Here is a 22510-nt window from a genome sequence, read left to right as displayed (position 1 = left end):
GGCTGGAGAGAAGTGTCATCAGCTAAGAGCACACTGACTGCTCTTTCAGAGTTCCTGAGTTCAATTCCCAGCACCCACACAGCAGCTCACAACCATCTGCAACTGTAGTCCCATGGGATCTGATGCCCTCTTCCAGTGTGCAGACATACACACAGATGAAACACCCATATACATAAAATAAATACATAAGTAAAATCTTTTTTATAAAAAAGTACACTGACACATATCAATCTCCCCACTCACACACCCAAACACACAAATTTCACATTCATATACTGTGGAAAAAATACTTTTTTAAAGTTTTATTTTGTTTTGCATTCTTTTATTTTATTTTTCTAGTCTGGGTTTCTCTGTGTAGTCCTGGCTATCATGGAACTCTTCTTTGTAGACCAGGCTGGCCTCAAACTCAGAGATCTTCCTGCCTCTGCCTCCCAAGTACTGCACTTTTAGGACAGGGTTTTGGCTATTCAGCTAGACTGTCCACATACTCATGACACAGTAGCCTCAGTTTCCCAAGTGCTGCAATTACAGGCAGGAGCCATATGCCCCACTTAAAATTTCCCATATTAAAAGACTGTAAGAGCCAAAGGCAGGGACAGTCTCTGTGCATTCAAGGCCAGCCTGCTCTACACAGTGAGTTCCAGGATAGCCAAGGGTACAACAGAGAAACCCTGACTCAAAAGTGTCAAAGACAACAGGAGCCAGGGTATTTTAATACCATTTTTTTTCTAATTTTAAAACATCAAGGCCAAGGGGCCAAAGAAATGGCTTAGTGGGTCAGATTAAAATTACTTATCACCAAGTCCATGCAAGGCTGAAAACCTAAGGTTCAATTCCCATAACACACACAACGGTGGAAGGAAAGACCCAGCCTTAGAAAGCTATCCTCTAATAGCCACAAGACACATGTTGACACACCTATACAATTTCCTACCTACCCATCCACCCTCTTTCTCTTTCTCTGGAACAATTTTTTTTAATTCAAAGCTAGGCATGATAGTGCATACTATAATCACAGCACCCAGGAGAATCAGGCAGGGGGACTGAAACCAGCCTAGGTTCACAGAAAGACAGTCTAAAAAAAAAACAGAATGAAGAAAAATATAGTAAAATATGACTTGCATTCCTTGTGAAATCTGGAGCGGCACCCCATAATCAAACACATGAATTTTCTACAGTAAAATAAATATTTACACCCATTGAAAAGAACAAAGGTATCACATAGTTACATGAGCTCAGGTCACTCCTTGCCACAAAGCTCATGTCAGACTCTGCCAAAAATGATGTAAGGGGTTGGAGAGACAGCTCAGGCTGCTATTCCAGAGAACCTTGGTCTGATTTCCAGCACCTACATCTGTAATTCCAATTTCAGTGGATGCAAATGCCCTTTTATGGCCTCCTTGAGCAAAGGGCATGTATGTGATGCACAGACATAAATACATAAATGTAAAGATTTTTAAAATAAATAAACAAAGAATATATTTTAAAAGTTTGGTTTGGAAGCTGATACTGTGGTATACCTAGAGTTAGCAGAGTGCTCGCCTAGCATGTATGAAACCTTGAGTTTGGTGCCCAGCACTTTATAGTAGATGTGCCATGGTACTTGAGTGTACCCCTGGTACTGGGGAGGTGGAAGCAAGAGGATTAGAACTTCAAGATCACAAAAAAGGGAAGAAAAAAAAAAACAGTACTCAGGCGGCAGAGGCAGCCGGATCTCTAAGTTCGAGGCCAGCCTGGTCTATCTACAGAGCTAGTTCCAGGACGTCCAGGGTTATTACACACAAAACCAAAACACCCCCCCTCCCGCAAAAAAAGGATTTCAAGGTCACCCTGGCGTAAATGAAAACCCATGTCTGCATAATCAAGCTTGGTGGCACATGACTTTAATCCCAGCAAAGGCAGGCAGATCTCTGTGATTATCTACACTGCAAATTCCAAGGTAGCCAAGGGATACTACATAGTGAGACATTTCAAAATATTAAAAAATAGAAACAAAGTAAGTGTTGATGTGATGGCTCAACCGATAAAGAGCCTATTTTACCAAGTATGAGGACCTGAGGTCAGATCTCCAACACTCTCAAAAAAGATAGACACACTGGTGTACATCTGTAGCCAACAGTGAGGGAAGGTGCATGTGGAGAAGAGAGGATGAATAACATCAGGTGTCTTCCTTCCTTAATATCTCTCAATTGTTTTTGCTAAGAGGCAGGGACTCTTGATTAATACAGAATTCATTTACTCAGACAGCATAGCCAACTTGCCACACTGATTTAGTTAATGCCTTGTTTCCACTTTCGGCATTACAGGCATTTCCACCCTGGGATTACAGGAAAGCTGCTAAACCTGGGCTGCTTTAGTAGGTACTGGGGATGCAAACGGAGTTCCTCAGGACTGCACAGCAAGTACTAAGCCATCTCCCCAAATAGAAATCATCATCACATCCCTTTCTTTCTCTTTTTCGGTTGGTTTTTTGAAACAGGGCTTCCCTGTGTAACCCTGGCTGTCCTCCAACTCAAAGTTCAAAGAGGTCCACCTGCCTATGCCTCCTGAGTGCTGGGATTAAAGGCGTGCGCCACCACAACTAGGTAGTATAAATTTTATAATTTATTTCTTTTGTCCACTACCTTATACCAACACTGAAACAGTTTTTCATTCTAATGCTTTTAAATTTATAGAAAAGTTACAAAAGCAGACTTTATCCAACCTCACATGGTATTAGCATTACAAATAACCACCAAGCAATTGTGAATGAATGAACACAGAAACAATGTTAAAAAACACATTTTTGTTTCTCCATTTGATTTCAATATTTTAAATTTTATTTATATATTTGCGTGTGTGCATGCACACATAATATGCCACCGTGTACACAGGAAATCAGAGGACAAGTGTCGGGGCCCGTGTGGGTCCAACACAGATTCCCTAACTGGACTGGAATGGAGTCGCGAGGAATCAAACCAACACAGCTTACACGGTCATCATGGAAGGGCCAGATCTCTCTCCAAAGATCTCTCGTTTATTCTTCAAACACCTTATACATCATCAAATCAATTGAGCAGGAACACATTAGGCTGTCTCCTAGGCAACCAGGTGCCTGGGCTCAGGTCACGTCTGCATCTACCTGTCTGCTAGCAGTCAGGTAGGCCATGAATTAGCATCTCTATAAGATATCCTCCAAATTACAAAGGGAGGAAGCACCAAAACTCTTAAGTCATCAGCTTCAGCCAACATCTCTTCTCAGGTAATCTACATTATAACAAAAGAAACTAGGAGCAGTACATCCTGGCTATTGTTAAACAGAGACAGCTTGTCGGTAGAGTTATGTGATCAGCTCAGACCAGGCTAATTAATGGCTCTTGTGCCATACAACATATTGGCCTACAGACAAGTTACAGAAGAGTCCTCATCTTCCCTCAGGTGGGCTCCAACGATTAGAGGTCCTTCACTGCCTTTAGCCATCATGACACAAAGTAAATAAAATCCTTGATTCAACTTTCACCGAAGTGCCCATCTACAGCTTCCTTATGTTTTAGGCCTTAATAGGAATTCCATACTACATTTGGTTATTCTCTCTTTTTCACATTTATGTATTGAGGTGGGGTACATATGTGCCACATCTTACAAATCAAAGTCAGGACAACCTGTGAGAGCTGGTTCTTTCCACCAAATGGTTTCCAGAGTTTAAACTCAACTCACCAGGCTTAGCAAGGTCCTTTTACTGCTAAAATATCTTGGGAGTTTAATTATTTCTCTCCAATCTCTTACAGTTCAGTCTCTTTTATGAAGAGACTTGCCCCCTTTTATGAAGATCAAGGAAGATATTACTAGGAGTTTGAAAAACAGGGCAAAGAAGCTATAAATCTCTTCAGTTGCTAGAAAAAAGGAAACAGAGAAAGGGAAGATATATTGCCATGTTTTTTAGTTTGAGAGCAGTGAGCATCCTCAATAGAGTAAGGCAGGCAGCTGAACAGTGGGAAATCAGAAGCATGGTGAAAAAGGGTAGAAGTAGATCCTCAGAAGAATAAAAAGGAAAAGATGTCAGGGAAGCATAACTAGTATTCAAGTACTCAAAGAAAAACAGATAGAAAACCAAATATACTCAGAAAAGCCAGGCAGGGAGGGACTAGAGAGATGGCTTGGCAGAAAGTTACTGATCTTGCAGAGGACCAGAACTAGATCCCCAGCACCCATGATGGCAGTTCACAATTGAAACTCCAGCTTCAATGACCTGATGCCCCATTCTAGCTTCTGTGGGAACCCACATGCACTGGGATTACACATGCACACACATAGAGACACTTGCACATAAATAAAAGTCTGAAAAGAAATGAAGCAGGCAGTCTGCAATGATACATGATGAAAACTTGCAAAAGATTGCATTATTTACTTACTATTTATTTGTTTTTGAGACTTTCTCTCATTCAAGTTCCCTCAATTTCACAGTACTCTTGCTACCTCAAGTAACTATTTGTTATTTGAGTGCTGAAATTACAAACATGTGCCATCATGGCTGGCTTGAAATGATTGTACGATTGATTTTGTTTTGTCAATTTTTTTAAACTTTGTATTTGCTTCTGTGTATGTACATCACAGTCCATATATGAGGTAAGAAGCTGTCCTTCCACCTTGTTGGGACAGGATCTCTCAGTTTTGCCTTCCTACTACATCCTCCAGATTACTGCATGTCCCAAAAGTCTCTATTCTACAGTGCCTGCCTTCCATCTGGAAATAAAAATGCAGGGATTACAGATGTCTGCCACCTTAACTAGCTTTCCATCTGGGTTCAGGGATCCAATTCAGGTGGTTAGGTTTGCACATCAAGTGTTTCTGACCCACTAAGAAACCTCCCTAGCTCTTTCTTCATTAGGTGTTTTAAGACAGAATTTCTCAGTGTAGCTTTAGAGCTTGTTCTGGTACTCTCTCTGTAGGCCAGGCCAGCCTCGAACTCATAGAAATTCACTTGTCTCTGCCTTCCAAGTGCTGGGGTTAAAGGCATGCGCACCACCACTGCCTGGCCTCAGGTTTTTTTGTTTTGTTTTAAGATTTACTTACTTTGAAAAAAGAAAAAAGGCTGGATGGTAATGGCACACACCTATAATTCCAGCACCTAGGAGGCAAAGTTATGTGAATCTCCACGAAGTTGAGGCCAGCCTTGTCTACAGGGAGTTCCAGGACAGCCAAGGCTACACAGAGAAACCTGTCTCATAGGGGAAAAAAAAAAAAAAAGATCTATTAATTTAGTCAGGTGTGGTGACACATTTTTAATCCCAGCACTTGGGAAGCAGAGGCAAATTTCTGAGTGCAAGGCCAGCCTGGACTACCGAATGAGGCCAACACAGCCAGGGATACACAAAGACAAAAACAAAAACAAAGGCTTATTTATTACCTTATTGTGTATGAGTGTTTGCTTGCCTATATGTTTGTATGTGTACGTGTACAGATACATGTGCATGCATGCAGAGGCCAAAAGAGGGCATCAGATACTTTGGAACTAGAGTTACAAAGAATTCTGAGCCACCATGTGAGAGCCAGGAGTTGATCCCAGAATCTCTGTGGAAGTATGACATGGTTCCTAACCATTGAATCACCTCTGCAGCCAGTGTTGGCTTCTTTTTAAAAAAAACTGAAGGCCATTGAGCCTATTCAGGATATACAAGTGCTTGCCCCTATGAGCTAGAGACCCCAGTTTAATCCCTGAACCTCAGAAAATAAAAAAGACTCCAATAATTTACCCACTTAACTCTACAAGATCACCATGGCAAGTGCACATAAACACATTATACATACACACACACGGGGGTGGGGGTTGGTTTTAAAGAGAGTTTATTATTTTGTAGACAACCCTTTAATTTGCACTCGTCTAGCTTTTTCTCCTGACAAGAAAGGGATTATGCATGGCAAGAATATCTGAAAAGATATCATATGCTATATCCTTACTGAGAAATATCAACAAATGCATGATATGAAGTGTCTCATTAGGATAATGAAAAATTCTGACATTTAGTCACAGTGCTGTCTACTAAGAATCTCTACTTTGAATTTACTCTTTTTCCACTTAACCTTAATACAAAAATTTAAGATTTGTTTTTAATTGTGTATGTAAACATCTATGCATGAATATGTGAGTGCAGATGTCCATGAAGGCCAGAGCATTTTGTTCTTCTCCCAAGTTAGACAGTATAAGTTGCTTGACATGGGTGCTGAGAGCAATTAAGAGCACTGGCTACTCTTCCAGAAAACCATTCCCAACACCAACATGGCAATACAACTATTTGTAATACAGTCCCAAAGAGTTTGGTTCCCTCTTCTTTAATCTAACGACACTCGAAGCATGCATGTATGCATATCATACATAAACATGTAAGCAAAACACCCATACACATTACATAAATAGAATTAAAAATAGTAAAAAAAAAAAACTTCAAGGAGAGCAGTAAATGCTCTTTACCACTAAGCCATCTCTCCAACAATAATATACCATTAAAATATTTTTTAAAAAACATGTAAAATGTATCTGTGCACTGTGTGCATGCAGTGCCTGAGGAGGCCAGAAGGGGGAACTGTATAACTGGAGTTAGAGAAAGTTGTTAACTGCCTTTTCAAGTGTCTGAATGGAACCTGGGTCCTCTGAAAGACCAGCGCGTACTTTTAATCTCCGAGGGAACTCTCCAGCATCCACCATATAAACTATTAATGATGTCAGTTTTATTTGTATTAACACTATGCAAAAGTCCTGTTGTTCAAGAATTTGTCCACTTTCACATTCATCAGTAAATATTATCTTCTAGGTATGGTAAGGCACACCTGGACTGCCAATCATAGGGAAACTGAAATAAGAGGACCCCCATGGAATACATAGTGAAACAAAAAAAGAAAAATTGTCTTTTCTATAATTATTACTATACTCTTACCAGTGATTTATCACCTTTACTTTTTAATTTGACACATGAAATTCTACTTCAAAGAACTGCTTTTTTCCTGTTATGTATTTAACTGTCTGATACTTTTAGCAGTATGGAACTTATATAAATTTTGTTCTATGGTTTAAAAGCTAATGATCTCATTCTCTGTTTCTGTCTCAACCTCTCTACCTTTCTCCCTTCTTTTGGTTAAACTGTTGGCCATGAGAAGCTGTCATGTTGGTTTCCAGGTTCTTCTGACATAATCTACTCTTGTTAAAGTCCCCTTGTTAGTAGGTACTTCCTTACTATTAATACAATTTCTTCAAAAACCATGGCTTGTTTGATTAGGGAAAATCACTTACAAGAATGTGAAAAGTAGGTGTGCTCACTGTTGCTGACATCACTGCTTCTGGGGTCGTTTAGTCAATAGCGCTATGAAAACATTAGTTTAATCACATACTTGAACATCTGCGTTTACCTATCAATATTAAAACCCTCTGATCTCACAGTAGTGATTCTAATATAACATACACCGTTCATCTTGTCTTTCTTCATTCTCCAACAGTGATAACCTGGGTCTCATACTACAGTTCCTAAACTGTTCGGAATGCTGGATATGGAAGCACACACCTATGATCTCAGCAGTTGAAAAAAGGAAAGACAGCCTGTAGCATAGAGACCGGTACACATTCAAAAGTGCATGCCGCCCCCAATACAAACACAAACACCTATACCCTTAAAACTAGATTACACAATAAGAGGCTACTAAGAACAAGAAAAAACAAGGAGTTGGGCAGTGGTGGTGCACACTTTTAATCCCAGCACTTGTGAGACAGAGGCCAGCCTGGTCTACAAGAGCTAGTTCCAGGACAGGTTCTGACTTCAGGGAAACCCTGTCTTGAAGAAAAAAACAAAAAACTAGATTATGGAATAAATGTATGGCTTGCCCTGCATGCATGTGTGTGTAACTATTTTTTCTTTTAGAAGCAGTTTTGTGTTTTCTTTTTTGTTTTTGTTTTTCGAGGTTCGTAAGAAAATTGAGTGGTAGATTATATTCCCAAATACTTCCTTCCATACCGAAATCCACAACAACCTACTGTCAACATTCCCATGAATGACACATTTGTTAAAATCCGTTAACCCCAATAACACATTAACATTCAGAGTTCAATGTTTCTGTTAGGGTTCAGTTTTGGTATGCATGTCGTAGGTTCAAAGAAAGAAAAAAGGTAGGATTATACAAAGCAGTTTTATTGCCCTACAAATCTGAGTTCCTGAAGAGATGACTCAGAGGTTAAGAGCACTTGCTATAGCCAGGAGGTGGTGGCGCCCGTCATTAATCCCAGCACTCAGAAGCAGAAAGAGGTGAACCTCTTGAGTTGGAGGCCAGTTTGATCTACAGAACTAGTTCCAAGACAGCTTGGGCTGTTATGCAGAGAAACCCTGTCTTGAGAAACCAATCCATCAATCAATAGAGCGCCTGCTGCTTTTGTGGAAGACCTGGGTTCAAAGAACCCACGAGGAGGCTTACAACCACCTGTAACTCCAGTTCTGGGAATCTGATGCCTGTTTCTGACTTCCACAGCATACATACAGTACTCTCATCACATGAAAATAATCTTTAAAATAATTTTCCACATCATCACCTCCATTCTCTAACCTTAAAAACTGATCTTCCCATCTCCTTAGCTTGCTATTTTTTCTATAGTAATTGGAGTCATACAATACCTGCTCTTTTTAGATTGTAAATAGTAGATTCTTCTACTTAAAAATAAACATGTAAGGGGGCTGGAGAGATGGCTCAGTGGTTAAGAGCACTGGTTGCTTTTCCAGAGGTCCTGAGTTCAATTCCCAGCAACCACATGGTAGCTCACCACCACCTGTAATGCGATCTGGTGTCCCCTTCTGGAGTGCAGGCAGATATGCAGGCAGGATACTATTTATACATAATAAATTTTAAAAAAAGCATGTACGACGCCTTACATGTCTTCTCCTGGCTTGATAGTTCATTCCTCTACAGCGCATGACAAATATTCTATTGTCTAAAAATTTCAGCTTACCAAGTCCATTCTTTTTCAAGGCCAACTGCAGCTACATACTAACTTCAAGACCAGTTTAGGCTACATTTGAAACCAGTCTGAACTACAAGAGACCTTGTTTCAAACCCAAACAAAATAACAAAAGATTATTTAGGTTCCAAACCACGTTTTTCCTTTCTTTTCTTTTTCTCTTTCTTTCTTTCTTTTTTTTTTTTTTGTAAGATTTACTTATGTGTTGTTGTATAGACAGTGTTCTGTCTGCGTGTATGGCTGCAGGCCAGAAGAGTGCAACAGATCTCATTACAGATGGTTGTGAGTCACCATGTGGTTGCTGGAAATTGAACTCAGGACCTCTGGAAGAGCAGTCAGTACTCTTAACCACAGAGCCATCTCTTCAGTACTCTCAAATCACTTTTTTTTTTTTTTTTTTGATTTTTGAGACAGGGTTTCTCCATAGCTTGTAGTCCAGGCTGGCCTCGGACTCAAAGAGATTCGCCTGCCTCTGCCTCCCGAGTGCTGGGATTAAAGGAGTGCGACACCACCGCCCAGCTCTCAAATCACTTTTTCAATGTGACTATGTTATTCAACTCTATCAGACTCATGTGTTAAATTTTATGTAGCAATTAGGATTTTCTCTTACACACTCTATTTGGTTTTGATTAGTTGTCTTCCTTCCTGGAGTGGGAAGGGGTGGTGGCAGTTATCTATAGGATTCATTACTATACAAAAGTCTAGCTGACAAATTGAGATAAAAGAGAAAGCTGGATTTAAATAAGGTTTTAAATTTGGGAAGAAGCTTCCTTTTCTTTGAGAAACTGAGAAGATCTAGACCAGTTTCCATGAAAACAAAAAACTGTTTACATAAAAAGAAACCATGAGTGTCCTTTTCCTGATGAGGAAAAGCACCTCAGGAGCTCTCAAACTGTGAGGTACACTGAAAGTATAAGAGTAGCTCTCAACCAGGCTATGATATTTTGTCAGCATGTGTGTCTGTGTGAGGGCATAGAATCTCCTGGACTGGATTTACAGACAGTTTTGAGTGCTGGGAATTAACCTCAGTCCTCTGCAAAAGCAACTAGTGTTTTTCTTTTCTTTTTAATTTATTTATTATGTATACAGTATTCTCAGTATTCTGTCTGCATGTATATCTGCAGGCCGGAAGAGGGCACCAGATCTCATTACAGATGGTTGTGAGCCACCATGTGGTTGCTGGGAATTGAACTCAGGACCTTTGGAAGAGCAGGCAGTGTTCTTAACCACTGAGCCATCTCTCCTACCCCTTACTACTTTTATATGAAAAAAATTCAAATTTGTTTTATCTATCATAGTCTTGTTTAAAAACGTTAACTTATGCTAGGTGGTGGTGGTACATGTCTTTAATCTCAGCACTTGGGAGGCAGAGGCAGAGGATCTCAGTGAGGAGGAATTCAGTGAGTTAGAGGCCAGCCTGGTCTACAAAGTGAATTCCAGGACAGTCAGGACTGTTCGACAGAGAAACCCTGTCTTGAAAAACCAAAAAAAAAAAAAAAAAAATTAACGTATGTTTTTTGAAACTTTGAAGACTAAGTGTTTTTAATGCCCATGCCCCTGAGCAGGGGATGTAACTCAGTTGGTAAAGTGTCTATCTACCACACAAGAGCCCAGGCACTGCATAAACTGAACACAGTAGCATGAGCCTATACTTTTTTTTTTTTTTTTTTTTTTTTGGTTTTTTTGAAACAGGGTTTCTCTGCCTACCAGAAGTTAGGATTGAAAGGGTGTGCCTCCATCGCCCAGAGAGTCTATACTTCTGGCATTTTGGGAAAATAAGGCTCGATGTTCTAGACTTTGAGGACAACCTGGTAGACAATAGCAGTGACAAGCCAACTCAGGTTACACAGTGAAAACCTATTTCAAAACAAAACTAAAGCAAAATAGCAATCTAAATGTATCTATCTCTGGAAAAAGTCTGGCAAATCACTGAACATTCTTACAATTAATTACATGCAACACTTAACCTCAAAATCTGTGCAAAGAGTGCCCTTTACCAGCAAAAGAAACACAATTTCCTATGTGTGGTCTCGAACTCACAAAGATCCGCCTGCCTCTGCCTCCCAAGTGCTGGGATTAAAGGCGTGCGCCACCACCGCCCGGCATTAAATGTATCTATCTCTGGAAAAAGTCTGGTCTACAAGAGCTAGTGCCAGGACAGGCTCCAAAACCACAGAGAAACCCTGTCTCAAAAAAGCAAAAAAAAAAAAAAAAATTCATTATTTTTACTATTTTCACAACTTACAAAGGATAAGAGAATTTTATCAATAAAACATACAACGAAATACATCTATGTTAGGTATTAATTTACCTCAGTTGTATTTGCTTCCGTTTTTGCAATTCTTGGTTTCTGAGTTCTTCTAAGCGTCTGAGTTCTTCTTGACGTCTCATTAGATCTAAAAAAAATATTACTACATATTAGAATTTTTTAACCTTCCTTTTCTGAGTTTTCACATCCAAGCGTGGAATGTCTATTACTGGAGCATATAAGAGCTAAGAAAATACTGGTTCTACTGCTTTCTATTTTTGTTTCAAAGATTTATATGTATGAATAGTTTGCCTCCAAGTTTCTGTCTACAACACGCATGGCTGGTATGCAAGGATGCCAGAAGAGGACATTAGATCCCCTAGAACTGGAGTTACAGACAGCTGTAGGTACTAGGAATCAAACCTGGGTCCTCTGGAAAGGTAGTCAGTGCTCTTAATTGCTGAGACATCTCCCTGGCTATCTCTTTTTTATTTTAATCTTAATTTTTTGTGAGTTGTTTTAAAAGATAGGGCCAATCTATTCACAGGAGTCATCTAAGACCATGGGAAAACAAATATTTACATTATAATTTATAAGAGTAGCAAAATTATTTATAAATTAGCATAGAAATAATTTTATGGTTGAGGGTCACCACAGCATGAAGAACTGCATTAAAGAATAACAGCATTAAGAAAGTTGAGAATAACTGCCCTAGAACAAACTAGAACTCACTATGTAACCCGAGGTGGTTTCAAACTCACTACAATCCACCTTCCCTAAGCTTCAAAAGTGCTGGGATTATATACAGGAGCAACGACATCTATTTTATCCTAACAGAAATTAGAATTTAGCAAAAGGATTTAGAGATGAGTCATCAATGTTTTTTTCTTTTTTCTTTTGGTAATAGCGGAAAGGGGTATTTGAGACGGGACCTCATAAAATCCAGACCAAATTTTAAATCATTATATATAGCAGACAATAACCTTAAACTCCTGATTCTCCAGCCGGTATGTGCCAAACGTTGAGAATTCAAGCATATGGTACCACATAACAGTGAACATTTGTCACACCAGGCATAGTAGTATACACCTATACTTCCAGCATTTCAGCGAAGAATCAGGATCTCAAATTTATCCTCCACTATAGCCAAGTTTTGGGTAAACCTGGGCTACATTGAGACCTCCCCTCCTCTCTGGCCCTACATCTCAAAAGGAAAATTTAACCCGCCTTTAATCCCAGCACTTGGGAGGCAGAGGCTGGGGGATCTCTGTGAGTTTGAGGCCAGCCTGGTCTACAAGAGCTAGTTCCAGGACAGGTTCTAAAACTACAGCAAAACCCTGTCTCGAAAAAAAAAAAAAAAAAAAAGGGGGGGGGGGATACTGATATACTCAATTCCAGAATTTAGGAGTTGAAGGTAGGAAGAGTAATCAAGGTCATCCTCTGCTTCAGAGTTAGAACTTCAAGGTCATCTAGTTACAAAACAATCTACATTAAAGAAAAAGAGAAAAAAAAAAAACAGGGCTAGAAGGTGGGCACTGGTGCTACACTCCTTTAATCCCAGTACTTGAGAGGCCTCTAGAAATCTCCACTGTGAGGCCAGCCTGGTCTACAGAGTGAGTTGCAGGACAGCTAGGGGTACACAGAGAAACCCTGTCTCAAAGTGAAAAAAAAAAAAAAAAGAAAAGACTGCTCTTGGGGGCTAGAGAGAGCTCAAAAGAGCAATGGCTGCTCTTCCAGAGAACCTCATGGTTGAATGCCAGCACCTAGGTATGAGTACTATGACAGCTCACTACCACGGGTTACTCCAATTCCCGGGGGTTCAATGTCCTAGTCCGGCTTCCAAGACAATAGGCATACTGTGTTACAAAGACATGCATGCAGGCAAAATATATATGTATTTAAAAAAAATTTTGTTCAAAGACTGCTCTTACAAACTGAGTTATCAGTTTCATGTTCTTCCCAGTTTTTAAGAACCTATTCTTAGCAGGGTGGTGGTGGCGCACGCCTTTAATTCCCAGCACTTGGGAAGCAGAGGCAGACAGATCTCTGTGAGTTCAAAGCCAGCCTGTCTACAAAAGCTAGTTACAGGACAGGCTCCAAAGAAACATTTTCTCAAAAAACCAAAAAATTGGGCTGGAGAGACGGCTCAGTGGTTAAGAGCATTGCCTGCTCTTCCGAAGGTCCTGAGTTCAATTCCCAGCAACCACATGGTGGCTCACAACCATCTGTAATGAGGTCTGGGGCCCTCTTCTGGCCTGCAGACATACACACAGACAAAATATTGTATACATAATAAATAAATAAATAAATATTTAAAAAAAAACCAAAAAATAAAAATTTTTAAAAAAAGAAAAAGGACCTAATCTTTCTGATTCCCCAAAGTTATTTGAACACATAAATCTTTTCTTCTCTACCAGTTATCATTTGATACTCCCTCCTCCCTCCCCTAAACCTGAGGTCCAACTGGGGATTGAATCCGTAGCTTTGTGTATGCTTAAAAAAAGTACTCTATAATTTAACAAAAATCATAGCGCCATTTTAGTGCTCTTCTAATGCATAGTAATATAACCTTAAAGCCAGTACTTAATCATAATCTTTCTACCAAATAAAATTTTACATATGGCTCTGGGAAGTGGTGATGCACACCTTTAATCCCAGCACTCAAAGGCAGAGGCAGGCAGATACTGTGAGTTCGAAGCCAACCTGGTCTACAAAGTGATTTCCACAATAGTCAAGGCTTCACAGAGAAACCCTGTCTCAAAAAAAAAAAAAAAAAAAGGGAGGAGAGGGGGATATTTATTTCATTCCTATCTTACACAAATTGTATACTATGCTTCCCTTTCTTTCAATGGAATGATATCTGTATTACTACTAAAGTTAAACAAACTTCAACTACCTCCAGCAATGCCACTCACGTAAGAAACTCAAAAAAAATTTTTCAGGGCTGGAGAGATGGCTCAGTGCTTAAGAGCATTGCCTGCATGTCTAAAGGTCCTGAGTTCAATTCCCAGCAACCTCATGGTGGCTCACAACCTTCTGTAATGAGGTCTGGTGCCCTCTTCTGGCCTGCAGGCATGCATGTAGGCAGAACACTGTATACATAATAAATAAATAAATCTTTAAAAAAAAAAATTTTTTTTTTCAGTGTCTCTTGTAATCCAGGCTGCCCTGGAACTTGCTAACCAAGGTTAACCTTGAAATTCCTATTCTCCAGTTTCACCCAAGTCCTAGAAGTACAGGCATTCAACAACCACTTCCACTTCAAATATAATTGTGGGCTTTATTCATTCTAGTCATGTAACCTACCAACAGACCCAGCCTACTAACACCTTTTTCCCCCTTATTTTCATGTGTTTGGGTGTTTTGAGAGCATGTATGATTGTGAACTATTTGCATTCAGTACCCAAGGAGGCTAGAAGAGGACGTCAGAATCCCTGGGATTGGAGTTTTAGACAGTTGTGAGCTGCCATAAGGGTGCTGGAAATCAAACCTGGATCCTCCAGAAAAACCAGAGCTATCTCTCCAGCTCCCTCACACTTTCAGAGGCTGAATGAACATTCTACATTGGAAAAGCTAAAACCCAGAAATCCAAATCTGAAACAAATCTGTTACCAAGTTTTCTGGATGAGGGATACTCAATCCTACTCAACTTCTGGGGTTTTTTGTTTGGTTGGTTTTTGTCGTTAAAACTCTCATCAGGAGTTGTGGCTTACATCTACAATCCCAATACTCAATACTCAATACAATCCCAATACTCAAGATGGAATTCAAGAAGAATTCATAATCAGGAATTCAAGAAGAACCTGAGTTACCAGGTAAGACTCTGTCTTTAAAACAATCACAAAAGTTCTCATGAAAAATTTTTAACTAATATATTGAATCATAACTCGTTTCTGAACTCCTAATTGGCAAGTTAATGCAAATGCACAGCACTCAGAAGGCAGAGAAAAGCAGAACTAAGTTCTAAGCCAGCTGGTATACATAGAAAGACCCTATCTCCAAAAACACAATCACAACAAAATACTAACACATATCAGTGGTACATCTCTTACCTTGCCTCATTAGCATTAATTGATGTTCATGTCTAGCTGCTTCCATCTCTGCCTCCAGTTTCTCTTTGGCTTCTCTGATGTTTCTATCAACCTGTTCACGCTGCTGCTTTTCCATTTCATCAAGAGCCTTCCATCGAGATGCGTATTCAAATTCAAATGTCCCGGGTTGAGCAAACCGTGGTGGCTGTTCTCTTTCCCTATATTAACATTAAAAACGTACAAAAATGTATGCTTAAAAGGTAAACCACAATAGAGAAAAATAACAACTATTACTTATTGGACATTTATAGTATTTATGGCCTGAACAGTGAGGCATAATAGATTGTCTCATGACAATATCATGAAAGTGTCTATATACATGAATTTATGAAACTTCACAAGAACATCAACTAATAAGTAATAAGACAATGATTCAAACTTACAAAATGCAATACTCTAACCCATGTTATCATTACTACCACCCATAAAGACTTTCTCATTTTCATTCAACAACTATATATAACAAAACCTGCAACATACAAACCCAATGAGTCTTAGAATCAGATTTTCTTAGTAATAAAAATATTTTGTTATGTACCAAGTTAAGTAGTTGGGTTAAAGATAACAAACTGATACTCTGTCTGTAATTATATACTTAACAGCTGTGCTGTTGTAACATAATTTATATCACAACTAAGTATATACTTATTTTCAATACTCAAATAATAAATGAGCAAACAACTAAATGAAAAAAATGGGCCGGGCTTAGTGGTGCATGCCTCTAATCCTAGCACTCAGGAAGCAAGCCAGGGGGATCTATCTATATGAGATGAAGGCCAGCCTGGTCAACACACTACGTTCCTGGCCATCAGGGCTACATAGTGAGACCAATGGCTCAAAAAAAAAAAAAAAAAAAAAAAAAAAAAAAAAGGCTGGGTGGTGGCAGCACACACCTTTAATCCCAGCACACAGGAGGCAGAGGCAGGTGGATTTCTGTGAGTTTGAAGCAGACTGGTTGAGTTCTAGGACATCAAGGAACAGACTTCAAAACTACAGAGAAACCCTATCTCCAAAAAAATAAATAAATAATAATAATAATTAATGATGGCACAATTTTCATCTCTTCTACAGAAACCTCACAATTGGAATTTTCATTTTTCTTGTAATTAAAGGAAAGATGAGCTGAAGCAACACAATTCCAAGCACTAACAAAGAAAATTATCACGGAGCAAAAGGAGGCAAATAACAAGAACCATATAAAGGCCAGGCGGTGGTGGCGCACGCCTTTAATCCCAGCACTCGGGAGGCAGAGGCAGGCGGATCTCTGTGAGTTCGGGGCCAGCCTGTTCTACAAGAGCTAGTTCCAGGACAGGAACCAAAAAGCTACGGAGAAACCCTGTCTCGAAAATCCAAAAAAAAATAAAAACAAGAACCACATATAAGGACTGGGAATTTAGGTCAGTAGTAGGCACAGGATTTGATATTGGGAGGGCATGCAGAGTCTAAGAAAGGAGGGGAGCTGTCTGAATTAAAGACCCTGTCTCCAAAAAAAAAAAAGAAAAAATACAAACTACCAGCCGGGCGGTGGTGGCGCACGCCTTTAATCCCAGCACTCGGGAGGCAGAGGCAGGCGGATCTCTGTGAGTTCGAGACCAGCCTGGTCTACAAGAGCTAGTTCCAGGACAGGCTCCAAAACCACAGAGAAACCCTGTCTCGAAAAACCAAAAAAAAAAAAAAAAAAAAAAAGACCCTATCTCAAATTGGGGTGGAGGGAAAAAAAGGAAAGAAAAGAAAAATAAGAGGTATGGTGTTGCACAAATTTAACCCCAGCTTTCCTAAAGCGGAAACAGGGAGAGTCTAGTTTGAAACCAGCCTGGTCCACACAGAGAGGTCCAGTCCATCCAGGGCTACACAGTGAAACCCTGACTCAAAATTAAAATAATAACAAGAAAATTTAAAGAAAGAAATGACAAGAAATGGCTCAGCACATAAGAGCACTCCCTGCTCTTACAGAGGACTAGAGCTTCATTCCAAGCACCCATGTCAGGCAGCTCAAAAACTAAGCCTCTATCCCAGCTCCAGGGCTCTGATGCCTCCACTGACACCTGCACTCATGTGCACATACCCACATGCAAATTCCAGACCAGCCAGAACTACACAGTGAAGATTAAAAAAAATAAAAAGAATTAAATAATAAAAAGTAGAAACTTGCCAGGCGGTGGTGGCGCACACCTTTAATCCCAGCACTTGGGAAGCAGAGACAGGTGGATCTCTGTTCGAGGTCAGCTTGGTCTATAAGAGCTAGTTTCAGGACAGGCTTGGGAAGGCTCCAAATCTATAGAGAAACCCTGTCACAAAAAGCCAAACAAACAAAGACAAAAGTAGAGACATTTCTAAGTAAAACTATCAAGTTTTATCTATGTTTAAAAAGGGGAAATAGGGGGCTGGAGAGATGGCTCAGAGGTTAAGAGCATTGCCTGCTCTTCCAAAGGTCCTGAGTTCAATTACCAGCAACCACATGGTGGCTCACAACCATCTGTAATGGGGTCTGGTGCCCTCTTCTGGCCTGCAGGCATATACACAGATAGAATATTGTATACATAATAAATAAAATAAACATTTTTAAAAAAAAAAAGGGGGAAATAATGTGGCTGAAGAAATGTGATGGGGGAGAGACTTCTGGCTTGTGTTAATTTCATTGGTTAAATAAAGAGACTGCCTTGGCCCTTTAATAGGACATAAAATTAGGTAGGCGGAGTAAACAGAACAGAATGCTGGGAGAAAGAAGCTGAGTCAAGGAGTCGCCATGGTTCTCCCACTCCAGACAGACACAGGTTAAGATCTTTCCTAGTAAGCGCACCTCGTGGTGCTACACAGATTATTAGAAATGGGTTAAGAGGCTAAAACTAATGGGCCAGGCAGTGTTTAAAAGAATACAATTTCCATGTAATTATTTCGGGTAAAGCTAACAATGCGGGCGGCTGGGTGGCAGGAAGCGGCCCGCCGCCCCTACTATTACAACAGAAATGGATCAACAGTTAAGAGCAATTACTGCTATTGCAAAGGACCCATGTTTGGCTCCCATAAGCCAGCTCAGAGCCATCTATAACCCAGTTCCAGAAGCTCCAACACTTCTTCTGACTCCTGCGAGCTCTTGCTCACATGTAGTGCATATACATAGCCTTAGGTATATACACATAAAATTAAATAGTTTTTAAAATAAAAACAACATTCCATATAGACCAAACCACTCTATTAACCAAATTATGCTCTAATAGTACTTTAGAAAAATGTAATAAACCACGTTGGGCAGGGGTGGAGTACGCCTTTAATCCCAGGACTTGGGAGGCAGAGGCAGAGGCAGGCGAAATCTCTATGGCCAGCCTGATCTACAGAGCAAGTTCGAGGACAAGTTCCAAAGCTAGAGAAACCCTGTCTAGAAAAACCAAAAAAAAAAAAAAAAAAGTAATAAACACACACATCTAAAATAACTTTATTAATCAAGTCTTACTTATGATATTGCTGAGTCTTCTGCATTAGCTTCTCTGGTAAGCCATCTTCATCATCAAACTGCTCCATGGGTTCCACAATTACTGGACGAGGTGTTCTGGGTAGGTATAAAGGCATTAATGAAAATTAATTTCATGACTACAATTAGCACTCTCCTAAAATTTATAATAATGGCCAGGCGGTGGTGGCGCACGCCTTTAATCCCAGCACTCGGGAGGCAGAGGCAGGCAGATCTCTGTGAGTTTGAGACCAGTCTGATCTAAACAGCTAGTTCCTAGACACCCGGGCCACACTGAGAAACCCTGTGAGTTTGAGGCCAGTATGGTCTACAAGAACTAGTTACAGGACAGGCACTAAAAGTTACAGAGAAACAATGTCTCAAAAAAAAAAAAAAGGAAATATATAAATAAAATTTATAATAAAATATTCACTTGAAAAATGTCACAGTAAAGAAAAATGTCCCAAGAATCATGCATATCCATATATAAAAATAAAGCCAGGTGTGGTGGCACAAGCCTATATATAACCCCCAGTACTGGAGAGGCAGAAGGATTTTTGAGTTGAAGATCAGCCTGGTCTACGGCCTGAGTTTCCACATGACAGTCAGTGCTACACAGTGAGACCCTGCAACAAAATCAGTTAATTTTTAATATCTGGGTCAAAATAGGTAGCCAAGATAGCTGTGTTGTTTAGTTGTTTTGTCGACTTGACACAAACTTTCTAGTAGTGGTTTAAAGGAGATCTACTGGATGCAGGCATATATGTCGGCAGAACATTGTATACATAAAAAATAAATAAATCTTTAATTAGAGCTATTTCCGGGACAGCTAGAGACTTATTCAGGAAAACCCTGTCTTGGAAAAAAAAAAAGGGGGGGTGGGATGGAGAACTCATTTCAAAAAAAAGGGGAGGAACGGGGCTGGAAAGCTAGCTCAACAGTTAAGAACACTGCTGCTCTTCCAAAGAACCCAAGTTGAATTCTTAGCACCTACGTGGTGACTCACAACAGAGATCTGACTCCCTTTCCTGGCTCTACCAGTACAGACATACATGCAGAAAAACACTTATACACCTAAAAAAAAAAAAATGGCTGCAGAGAAACCCTCTCTCGAAAAACTTAAAAAAAAAAAAAGATTAAAAAAAAATTAAATAACTTAAAGAAAGGGTAGTTCCAAGATGGTGTCGTCGGTGTGCAGGTCTGGGGTGTCGGGGCTGCTGGGCCGGGCCACGGGTGGGGCAGCCCATGTCGAGTGGCGCCCACGGCGAGGAGGATTCAGGTCGCATGTGGAAGGCCCTCACCTACTTCGTGGCGCTACCCGGGGTGGGAGTGAGCATGATCAACATCTTCCTGAAGTCGCAGCATGGAGAGCACGAGAGACCCGAGTTCGTCGCTTACCCTCATCTCCGCATCAGGACCAAGCCCTTCCCCTGGGGAGATGGGAACCATACCCTCTTCCACAACCATCATGTGAACCCACTTCCGACTGGCTATGAAGATGAGTAGAGAACCTGGACCTTCCCCCAGGCAGCAAGAGACCACAGCACTGGTTTGGACCATTACTTTGTGGACCATGGTTATTGCATGGGGCGATAAGCTCATCTTTCCTTGTATCCTACAGTGACCATTACACTGATCTTCCATCCCTTTGCTTACAAGAGGAGATGGCCTAAATAAATAACTTAAAGTTACCTTCTTCATGAAAAAATAATAATAATAATTTAAAGAAAGAACAAAGAAGAGGGCAGAAAGGTGGAAAATTATTTCTTGCTGGGCAGTGATAGCAGAAGACTTTCATCCAGAAGGTAGAGGCAGGTGGATCTCTATGAATTCAATGCCAGCCTGGTCTACAGAGCAAGTTTAAAGACAGCAAGAGCTACACAGAGAAACCTTGTGTCAACTCCCCCATATGATAACACCCCCCCCAAAAAAGATTTCTCAGGCTAGAGAGATGGCTTAGCATACTGAGGAGCATTAGCTGCTCTTCTAGAGGACCCACATAGCAGCTCACAATTGTCTGTGTCTCCAGCTCCAGAGTATCTGAACCTTCAACAGATATAAATCCAAGCAAAACACCAATGCACGTCGGCGGGGGGGGGGTCTCAATGGTTACTATGATTTACCTATAATCCCAGCACTAGGGACTATGAGGCAAAAATGATCTCAAGTCCATGTCAGTCTGGGCTAGAATGAGTTGTAGGGTAAAGGACCCACAAAAACTGAAACAATCACACTGCTTCAATAACTGCTTCCAAACCCATCTGTCAAAAAAAAATTATTTACATTTTCTTATGTGTATGAGTGTTTTGCTTGCATGTATGTGAGTACAGTACATGTATGTCTGGTGCCCATAAATCAAGAAGATACCAGCTTTCCTGGAACTGTAGTTAGGGATGGTTGTGAAATGCTGTACATGTTAGGGAACTAAATCTGGGCCTTCTGCAAGAGTTACAAGTGCCCTCTCTAGTCCCATTAAAAAAAAAAAAAAATTCCGAGACAGGGTTTTACTGCAGCTTTGGAGCCTGTTCTGGAACTCACTCTGTAGACCAGGGTGACCTCAAACTCAAAGACATCCACCTGCCTCTGCCTCCCAAGTGCTGGGATTAAAGGTGTGCACCACCACCACCCAGCTCAAAAGTGTTTTACAGACTCAAGAAGGAAATACACTAAGTACCTCTGACAACACATCATACAATTCAGAAATGACAAGGTTAACTATATGAAGCCAAAGGATAATGAGAATCAAGTTCAGACAGATACAATATAAAAGCCAGATGGATCTCCGTGAGTTTATGGCCAGCCTAGTCTACATAGGAAATGTTAGGATAACCAGGGTTACATAGTGAGATCCTGCTTATAAAAAAAAAAAAAAAAAAAAAAAAAAAAAAAAAAAAGCTGGGCGATGGTGGCGCACACCTTTAATCCCAGCACTCGGGAGGCAGAGGCAGGCGGATCTCTGGGAGTTCGAGACCAGCCTGGTGTACAGAGCTAGTTCCAGGACACGCACCAAAGCCACAGAGAAACCCTGTCTCGAAAATCCAAAAAAAAAAAAAAAAAGAAGAAGAAGAAGGAAGGAGGAAGGGGGGGGGGGATGGAGGGAACATCCAAGCATGTCAGGTACTATAAATTTAACCTTTACCACTAGGTAACATTAAGGAAGAAGGAAAGGATAACCTTCGGGAACCGAACTTGACAAATAAAAAATTTACAATGCCAAAAAAAAATTTACAATGTCACCCTAATTCTCCCTTTTGTTGTTTCTAAATAGTCTCAGAAACAAATGAGAAAAAAATCAGTCACAAGCTCCATTATCACATCACATACCAAAAAGAATGAGGAATAAGTGGAGTTAAGTATTTAAGGGACTGCCCCATCTTATCTTTAATTGGGAAGGTGCTAACATGTCAGCACCTGTGGTTTCATTATGCTTACCACTCCTTATGGAAGATTCCTTTGTCTTTTATCTCACTTTAACTTAAATTTCATTCTACATGACAAAAGTTTTTAAATCTTGACTTAAATTGCATTTATAGGCACAATTGATATTTATTTTATTCATTTTTAACAAATATGGGAACATGTAGAAAAAATGACTGAAAAACACAAATGAAGTGCCCAACTGATGCCAAACCCAGAGTTATGGGACAAGAGAAACGGCTCAGTCAGTAAAGTGCTTGTCATACAAGAATGATGATTTGATAGCCGGGCGATGGTGGCACACGCCTTTAATCCCAGCACTCGGGAGGCAGAGG

At 40.2% G+C, this 22510-nt stretch overlaps 1 protein-coding gene and 1 pseudogene across 1 annotated transcript in view; one reads left to right on the top strand and one right to left on the bottom strand.

Moving 5' to 3' along the window:
* Positions 1-22510, bottom strand: part of Pspc1 (paraspeckle component 1) — a 59989-nt gene that overhangs the window by 30223 nt on the left and 7256 nt on the right. Inside the window, exons 3-5 of the mRNA XM_041633960.1 lie at positions 18762-18857; positions 15272-15468; positions 11283-11367 (exon numbers count right to left, since the gene is read on the bottom strand). Of these exons, the coding sequence (XP_041489894.1) occupies positions 11283-11367; positions 15272-15468; positions 18762-18857 (378 nt within the window). The remainder of the gene's footprint in view (positions 1-11282; positions 11368-15271; positions 15469-18761; positions 18858-22510) is intronic.
* On the top strand, positions 19937-20293 carry LOC121434958 (annotated as a pseudogene).

Source organism: Microtus oregoni, unplaced genomic scaffold (assembly GCF_018167655.1).
Source record: "Microtus oregoni isolate MIOR12 unplaced genomic scaffold, Mior012 000045F_ref0000178, whole genome shotgun sequence".
NCBI classification, from domain to species: domain Eukaryota; kingdom Metazoa; phylum Chordata; class Mammalia; order Rodentia; family Cricetidae; genus Microtus; species Microtus oregoni.
Note: the sequence above shows the minus strand (reverse complement) of the source record. Positions and strands in the feature narration are given on the sequence as shown.